This window comes from Tetrao urogallus, assembly GCF_951394365.1.
Source record: "Tetrao urogallus genome assembly, chromosome: 5".
Classification (NCBI taxonomy): Eukaryota; Metazoa; Chordata; class Aves; order Galliformes; family Phasianidae; genus Tetrao; species Tetrao urogallus.
The window spans coordinates 63,681,723-63,690,755 of record NC_136818.1 but is presented as its reverse complement, the minus strand read 5'-3'; the positions used below and the strand labels follow the sequence as shown (position 1 = coordinate 63,690,755).

The 9,033-nt window shown below is 42.2% G+C and overlaps 1 protein-coding gene across 4 annotated transcripts in view; it reads left to right on the top strand.

Moving 5' to 3' along the window:
• The window catches only part of EBF3 (EBF transcription factor 3), a gene marked incomplete at both ends in the record, with an annotated part of 110,247 nt that extends 101,419 nt beyond the window's left edge, over positions 1–8,828 (top strand). For 2 of the 4 annotated variants that reach the window (XM_079536537.1, XM_079536536.1), the window contains 5 exons: positions 78–143; positions 793–970; positions 2,148–2,336; positions 2,867–2,956; positions 8,797–8,828. In XM_079536537.1, coding sequence (XP_079392663.1) covers positions 78–143; positions 793–970; positions 2,148–2,336; positions 2,867–2,956; positions 8,797–8,828 — 555 coding nt within the window. Of the gene's footprint in view, positions 1–77; positions 144–792; positions 971–2,147; positions 2,337–2,758; positions 2,957–8,796 lie in introns of all 4 variants that reach the window. The other 2 variants (XM_079536535.1, XM_079536538.1) reach the window with 2 other exon arrangements.
• Between the last annotated feature and the right edge of the window lie 205 nt (positions 8,829–9,033).

Genomic DNA, 9,033 nt, shown 5'->3' with positions numbered 1-9,033 from the left:
TCATCACACCCTTTTTCTTCCTTGGAGCAATGGCCGCCTTCGGTGAAACGTAACGCAGTCTGTTTGTTTTCCTTTAGGAAGTATTGCTTAAGAGAGCAGCAGACCTTGTGGAAGCCCTATATGGGATGCCCCATAACAACCAGGTAGGTCACCAGTGCAGCTCTCGCGTACATGCTTACACATGTAAATCAATACCTGCTATTTGCAAAGCTGGCAAAGTGTCAACGCATTCTTTCTGTACACAGCGTGGTTTTGCCAGCCACCTTGAGGGCAGTCTGATGTGATGCAATGCTCCGAGGGAAATGCTTCATCTTCCCATTCTCCTCTCACCACTAGTTTGCCCATCAGAAATGGCAATTAAGTGTAAGGTGCCAAAAGCATAAGCAATCATTAAGGCAAGAGAATAACCTTGAATTCGGTCCAAAATATACAGTGACTAATGGGAAGTCCTAAATAAATCTGCTAAACAGACCGAATAAAACCTACTGCCTTTTGCGAACTGCTGGAAATACATCTACCACGCTGGATGAAGAAAATACGCGCTTACAATTTGCACATGGCTTACAATGCTTAACTGTAATTTTGTATTAATTTCCTTATTTCTTTAAGCATCCTGCATTGGCGTCACATTGTATAGTGGTTCGGTATAGAAACGTGAATTCGAGGCAAGCGAAATCCCCAGGCTTACCTTTGTTTTGCATGAATCTCTTCTGTGGATGTTACCATGATGAGAACTTTGAGCTTTTGCACAAATGTTTCCTAGCTGCTACTAATCATTCTGTGTCTTTATAGGAAATCATTCTGAAACGAGCAGCTGACATTGCTGAAGCATTATACAGCGTGCCACGCAATCACAACCAGATTCCTACTCTAGCCAACACTCCTGCTCATACTGGCATGATGGGAGTGAACTCGTTTAGCAGCCAGCTAGCAGTCAATGTTTCAGAAACATCACAAGCTAACGACCAAGGTATGTGGGCTTTCAAGAGTTAATCCTTGTTGGCTGTGTTTGGACAGTGCCTATTAATACTGGCTAATGTCAGCGCTGTGTTCTACCTCTTTCTCTCCTTGTTGTATGTCTGAGCGCGCGATGAAATGCCATCTTTAACTTTCTCATAATACCTAATTCTTCCTGTTCTTCTGTTTACTGTTATCGTAAAGCATCTCTGGTGGAAAAAGAAATTGGCAAAGCCTAGAAAGCTCTTTATTATTCACAGTAAATATACAGTGTGTTTGTTTATTATAAAATAATTATGTCTAGGTATCTCCACCTGTTTCTGAGTATTTGCACAGATAAATCTAATTTGATGTCTGTGATTGTAAAGTATTTTGTTTATAAGCATGTGTGACATATATGTTACTAATAAAAGAAATAGTTGATTTAATTTACATTTCGTAATTGAAAACGCATGTAGCATATTGCATTTAAAATTAATTTTGATACTAATGAAAGGAGTGAGACCAGATTATTGGATATGTTCAAAACCGTATTTTTTGCTTGCAACATAATTATTAAATTGATTGCTCAGATAGAAAAAAATGTTGTTTAAAATCCTGATTCTGCTATCTTTCCTCTTATAAGAGATTGTCTTTTAATGCATTTCCAAGCTAATAAGCCTTATAAAATTCTGCGCTTGATCTTGAATTAGTTTTCACTGATGACTACACCTTACGAAAGTGCCAGCTTATTGTTAGTATAAAAATACCAATCATAAAATGAAGACCCCAAAACAGCCTTTTAAAGTAACTCACTGCAAACAATAAAGTCTTTCTCGCCAGCTCTGGCATTTGAAGGTCTGAAAGTTCACGCAGTGTGTTGGTACCAACCAGGACTCAAGCCTGTTGATAATTGCTACTAAAGACAAACGCGAAGCAAACTGACACAGCTGGATCGAAGAGAGCTTTTGTTGGCTGTCTATGCTAAGAGGAGAGACAACATAGAGTGCTCGCAGATGATTTAAGTAGGGTTGGCGTGATAAGGTTATCTCAAACTGCAAGAGTTGATAGGGCAGTAACAGACAACTCAAAGCAAAGCTGTGCAATCAATTAAAACTGTGTAATATATGATGCATGAGGAAACCCCCCAGCCCTAAGTTTATATTATAAAATAACATTATTTTTTTGGGGTGGGGGGGTTTCTAACACAGTAGGTTACAGTCGCAACACAAGCAGTGTTTCCCCGCGAGGATATGTTCCGAGCAGTACTCCTCAGCAGTCCAATTACAACACAGTCAGCAATAGCATGAATGGATATGGCAATGCCGGCATGCCCAATCTAGGTGTACCAGGTTCCCCTGGATTTCTTAATGGCTCCTCAGCTAACTCTCCTTATGGCAGTAAGTGTCTATTTTTGGTAACACATCATCATATAGATTCATATTTACTACAAAATCAAATACTTGCATTGTTTTGATTTTCTATATCGTGAGCTACTGGATAAAAGGAGGGGTGACTCTGGAGGCTGGACGTAAAAATGAATTTAATAAATTGATCTGTTTGTGCCATAATACAATCTCAGATAGAAAAAAAAAAAAAAAAAAATTGGACTGCACAATTTGTAACAAAAGTCCAACACAAAAGAGTTTGCCTGTTATCCAGAGAGTGGCCAAGCCAAGGCATTTCATTTCTTTTTTTTTTTAATATATATTTATATATATTATATATATATATTTTAAAAGGCAAGGCCCTATCACTCTCTTTTTCCGTGTTTGCCGTGAAAACCTCAATCTGAGTCCTGATTATTTTTGCTTTATTGCAGTAGTGCCGTCAAGCCCTACCATGGCAGCCTCTTCGGTCACCCTCCCTTCAAACTGTAGCAGTACACACGGCATTTTCTCATTCTCACCTGCCAATGTCATCTCTGCAGTGAAACAAAAGAGCGCCTTTGCTCCTGTTGTCAGGCCCCAAGCCTCTCCTCCACCATCTTGCACCAGTGCAAATGGAAATGGACTTCAAGGTGAGCCGGATCTCTCAATTTTCTTTGTATTGCTTTTTGGTACATACACTAAAACTATTAATGGTTTGTGTTGGAGAAAGGTACCTTACTGTATTTTTTGGTTTCTGATGCTCTCATGGTGATGTAGAAGAAGTAGAACAGCACACATGACATGCTAAGATTTTAAGCAGATCTGAGGCCAGTTTTCATACTTACCGTTCAGAAAACTCCAGTTGTCGTGACATTTTCCCTCAAGATTTCGTACATTGAATATTAAAGTAAGAACGTATCCCCTGATGCTTCTTGGAGGTTTTGTCTACTCCTTGCATTTCCTTATACATCTCTGAATACAGTCATACGGACGTTTGAAGACAGCAACATTCCAGCGTAACGTGATGCAATTTCCTCACTTTACATGAGATGCAACAGGTATTGTCAAATGCTCCAAATTAGGAGAAATCAAGCTCTTACTCATTGAGCAAAGCTTCCCTTGCACCATCTAGCCACTTGTGCAGTGGATTTGCATGCTCTCTGGGCCATAATTCACTCACTAGTGTTACATTTGTTACTTCCATAAGTGAATATCCAGTATTTTAACTGAATTAGGCAATTACAAACTATTTCTTCTCTCTCTCTTTTTTTTTTTCTAATCTGCATAAAATTCGTGTGGTGTAGCACAATGAATAATTTGAAAATTGGTCACCTGCTGGTAGTGGGGCAGGAGGAACTATGATGAAGTGTATGTTTTGTGGAAGAACAGAAATACGAGCAAAGACGCGTTCCCTTTTGTGGCATATTTTAAAGTTGAGAAGGTAGCCCTGTCCCATTCATTACAATCATGGAAAAGGTTTGCTTGCCTGTGTTCTCCAAACAAAGAACCTATCCCACATGGCAGCACTGCAATTCAGTGAAATTCAGGAAATCAGAAAGTGCTGCAGACAGTGTCACCTGGGGGCTGCGACTCGTCTTGACTTTCTTAGCTAAGATAGGTAACTCTTATTTATTCATAGCGTTGTCACAATACCCATAACAAGATGAGCACTCACTGCCAAACAGGTGAAGACATACACTGCAATTTGCCAGGCTGCCTGCTGATTTTGGATACCCGTGTCCTGTGATATCTACCTCAGGGCACTTCCAAGAAACCTCATCCTACAGAACTGACTGCCCACCAACGGTCCTACCATTCCAGACCAGTGTCTCAGAATGAATGTCCCTGTATCATAGCCTGTTAGTAACTTCTTGGTCCAGAGAAGATAGCATCTGAGAGCTTATTATGCACTCAGGTCAATGAAGGACTGAGGATCCAGCTGCACAAATATTATTATAGGGTGGATGTTAAAGAAAAGGGTAATAAGATTAACAATTTACGCCACTGCATAAGTCTTTGCAGTTGAAGCTTTACTATGCTGCAGTATATAGAAAACCAGACCAAGCATAAGCAGTATTCTTAGAGAAGATGATCCATTTGTAAAAATAATCCTACTTTCTTCCATACAAAAATATAAAGCTTAAAAATTAGAAGAATATATGAATATAAAAATTAAATAGTTGCCTTTTCAGTAGGCGAGTAAAGGGCTTCCCACTTGCTATCCAAGGTTTCAGGTGCTTATAAGATCTAGGTAACTGCAGAGTGGGGTTGTCAGAAGAGTGTGAGCAGAATGCCCAATTCCCAACAGACACCAAGCCCTAATCTCCTCCAGCACCTCCAGCCCTCCCAGTAATCATCCACTGTCACCCTCAGCTGAAAAATGCCCTTTGTGTAAAATCCTGGCAGCCCATTTGGAGTGCACCAGTGCTGACTTAGTTGAGCTGAAGGCCCAGCTGTCCCCGTGCTCAGGGTGCTGTGACCCAAGCGGCAGACCTGGCATTGCCCACAGTGAATTCCTTCCTGCAGGTGCTGCTAAAGCTCTAAGGATTTTTTGTTACATACCCCAGAGACCTGAACCGTTGTGTTACAGAGCTGTCCCTGCAGTACTCAGCATGTGAAGCTTCTAAAACACGAGGGCACTTAGAAGGTTCAGCCTGAGCTGATGGCAGACCAGGGGGTTTCCACTTCCTATTTTCTTAGTTATCGTTGGACACAGAGCCCTTTTTAAAGTTTAATTACTCTCTTTCTGAGCACTGAACAAGAGGCCGTGCAGAAACCCCTTATTTTTTGTTCAGCAGCCAAACTGAAAATGGCTGAGGTGTTGATCTGGGGAAAAAAAAATCATGCTGTCCTCACCCTGCTGAGACAGCAAAACCAAATCTTGCGTTGAACAAAATGACACAGAGAAATATCAGGAAAGCCCTTCTGGTCTGGTAATTACAGCACCAACTTCCAGGCTGTGGCAAAAACTCAGATTATTTATGCAAGGTAGCACTTCAGCCACAGAGGAAAGTTGGAACAGGGCAGTTGGGGTAAAATCTGTGGGTTTGGGTTGTGTGGGAGAAAATCAAACTGCACCTGACACATCCATGTGAGTGCCTTCATCACCGTGCCGAGGGGCATCAGCATTTTTATCCAACCAGAGCTGCCCAGTCTGAGCTGCTGGCAGAGCAGGGCATTTCTGCTTCCTATTTTCTTAGGTAGTGTTTGACACAGAGCCCTTCCTAAAGGTTAAGTACTCACGTGAGCACTGTACAAGAGGCTCGAGAGTTTTCTGATCAGCACGTCAGACCACATTTTGTATGTTAAAATACAACACAGAATATTGAAGACCATCGGGACCGCAGTGGTCCTCAATCAACAGAGCCTCTCTGCACAGCTGAAAGCACCATTAGCAATGGCCGTGGACACTGGGTCAAACTGAGACAGAAGCAAAAAATTTGTGGTTACCAGTGATTGTTTTTAAGGTGAACCCTGCAGCTGATGGATCTGGGTAGCAGAGGATGACGTGCTCTTTTAACCTGGAGCAGGATGTCCTCTCTATCGTTGCTTGTCATTTTCTGCCTACATAATTCTGAACTAATCAGCTGTTTTTCACCCAGCGCTATGGGAGGTGGTTGGCTATGGCAAGGCATCAGCATGCTGACACAGTCAGGCCATACAACTCCCCGTTTTTCACATCAAAGTTTGTTATCACTGTGAACAGATAGTCAGATGAGAACATGGCAAATTCCTATATGCAACAGACAAGGGCAGTGCTTTTATGGGGCTTTGGGGTGTTTACTGCAGCAGTTCTTGCTAAGTACACCCCTGTGGGATTTGTCTGTGCAAAAAAGATTCTGCTCTTGGTTCTTCTGAGATGACTGCCAAGGACTGACCATAGAGAGGTCTGTAACCAACATAGGGACTCAATATTTTCCTAAATAGATTCAAGAAAGAGGGTAGGAAAAACTCACAAGCATAAAAAGAAGACAAACCAGTGAAATCAGTGCTAAGGTGTAGTCTCCTTCCTTGCTACATTCACGATCCATTCCTCCTCGTGCTGTGTTGTGAATACATGCATCCTTTGCCAATTGATACTGCAATTAGGGTCAGAACTTGGAAACTGCAGCTTGCAGAGAGAGATGCACTGCAAGTATGACTCGCTCCTGTAAGCCTGCAGAATGGAGCCTTTGGGCCCTATCCAAAAAAAACACAACCTCGTTAACTTTGTATGACTTCCATTAGAGAGCCTATGATCAGAAAGTTAAGCACTTCCATGTTTCTTAAGAGCAGGATGCTAGAATATGGGTTCCTTAGGGCAGAGAGCTTTTTCCTGTTCAAAACAATGGATGTATAAGGTATAAAATATGGTTTTTTGCACAAAAGTACTACCTTGCTGTAAAGTTGGAAGCGTGTTCAGAATTCAGTTTTCAACTGTAATTTTCTTGTAATTGACTTTGAAATCGCACTCTGGATAAGCCTTATGACTGTAATGCAGAACAAAAGGTTCTCTACATTCTTTTAAAACTGCATCCTGCTTAATTTTCCGGTCTCCCCCCAGTTGAAACTATTGTTATTTAAACACTAGCCACCCTGTTTTTCTTTAGGGAGGCATTTGCTATCAATTTGCACAGAAAGAACCAGAGAGCAGCAACTCACGATTGTCAAATGTCACAACTAAAATAAATAGCGAAATAAAAGACTAGAACAACGATTTTGCATCACCTCCCCATTGTGCAACAGATGGAATTTGACAAAAACAGCTGAATAGATTAAACAAAAGATTTCAGCCCTTATTCTCCTGAAAAGCATGCAGCAGCTACCTATATTTTCACAAATATGCCCCATCCCTGCAGGCATCCAAGGCCAGGCTGGATGTGGCTCTGGGCAGCCTGGGCTGCTGGTTGGTGACCTGCACACAGCAGGGGTTTGAAACAAGATGATCACTGTGGTCCTTTTCAACACAGGCCATTCTATGGCTCTATGATTCTAAATCAGAAGCTAATTATGAGCCTTTCAATAAACATGTGATTAAAACGTACAGGGTAGTATTGCCAGGTATCTGTGTGCTCTTAGCGCATTTCTGCACACAACTTCTGGAAGAAAAGTCCGGATTCTTTTTTTTTTTCTGCAAAGTTTTCATGTGAAAAGAGAGCAGAGCAGACGAGCACTGCTCACTCACACTGTACTCAGCATGCTGGCACAGCCCATGTCCCCCCAACACCCCGACATGGAGCAAAGTGATGGATACCAGCTGAACATGAATGCAGGATACAGAAGCGCAATGTATTTTGAGATGACCTGTGCTGATCCTGCTCTCCAGGGTAGCTGGGGGTTGTATTGTAATAGAACAGATCTCCAGTTGGCTTTGGACGCGCTCTCATGGTCACAAGTGCCCAGGGTGGGGGTTTCCCTTCCCATCCTCTGAGGTGAATGGCACAGTCATTCCCCAATGGGATGGGAAGGCCAAAAAGTGAAAGGGAACCCAACCTGTGAAGGACTGTCCCAGAGCTCTGTGCTCCTCTTACCTTGTTGAATATCCAATGGAAGCGTGGGATGCAGACTGAGTTCTCCTGCTGGAAGCAGTCTCTGTAAATAAATCACCATTCATGAGCTGTTTTGTTTCCAGTTGTGTGACTTCTGTCCCGCTTCAGGTTTGAAACATGCACTGAAATTATAACTGTAGCTCCTGGTTGTTGTGGGGGACTCTGCTACGTCGGGAATGTGTGTGTACACAAGTCTTCCAAACCATAAAGTTGTACCAGGGAATCTGAAATAAATTAATATTGTTGAAATTAATGAACTGAGAAATTGAAGTTCACATCGCTACAAGAACAAATTTATTAATATCTGTTGTACATAAATTAATGAGAAATATCATTATGACAAAAATTAAACAACGCTACAATTAAAGACAGTCTAAATTATGTTCCTACCAAGGAGTTAACAGGAGAAAAAGCAGCAGGCTTTGGCATCTCAGTGTTAAACTGGAGGAAAAAACGAGATGGCGGGATAGGGATATTAATCTCGTGCCTTTTTATAGCAGTCGGTGTATGGATTTGAGAGCAGGTGTACAGCACTCGGCTTTGATCTTAGAGAGTCCTTGACTTGCTTGGCCCTGCTATTGTGATCAAGTGCAATTAGGAGAACGTTGGCATGGAGGTTTTCTGCTCAGGCTCCGGTTCTGGGGAGGAAGCGGAGGTTTGCGGGGCTCTGCTTGCTGGGCCAGGCTGTCCCCCAGGGCTGGCTGCTAACAGAGCTCCGCCAGCAAAAGAGCGTTGGGATCTCCTTTGGAACGGTGCAAGGGCGCTGTGTCGGGAAAGCATTTGTGCAGCGCTCCTCCGCTCCACGCAGTGCTGGATGCCAACGGGCTGCACTATATACACCATATACACATGCCATGTATATGGGGACACCCCATGTGATGCTCCATGTCTGCCCGCCGCGACCCAGACGTGCCTTGTTCTACAGCATGCAATAACAGCCGGTTTTTCTCTTTTTCTTTTAGCTATGTCCGGGCTTGTAGTCCCGCCAATGTAAAGTCATTTTGTTTACCTACCGTAGCGCCAAGCTTCAAGGATGGGCTTAGGGGACACGTTTAGTATATTAAGACATGCTGATGGAAACAGTGTCTTCAAAACAGAATCAGCAACAAATCGAAATGCTACAAAAAAAAAAAAAAAAAAAAAAAAAAAAAAAAAGACTTTGTTTAAAGATTTTATTTAAACTATTAAGAATCTACATG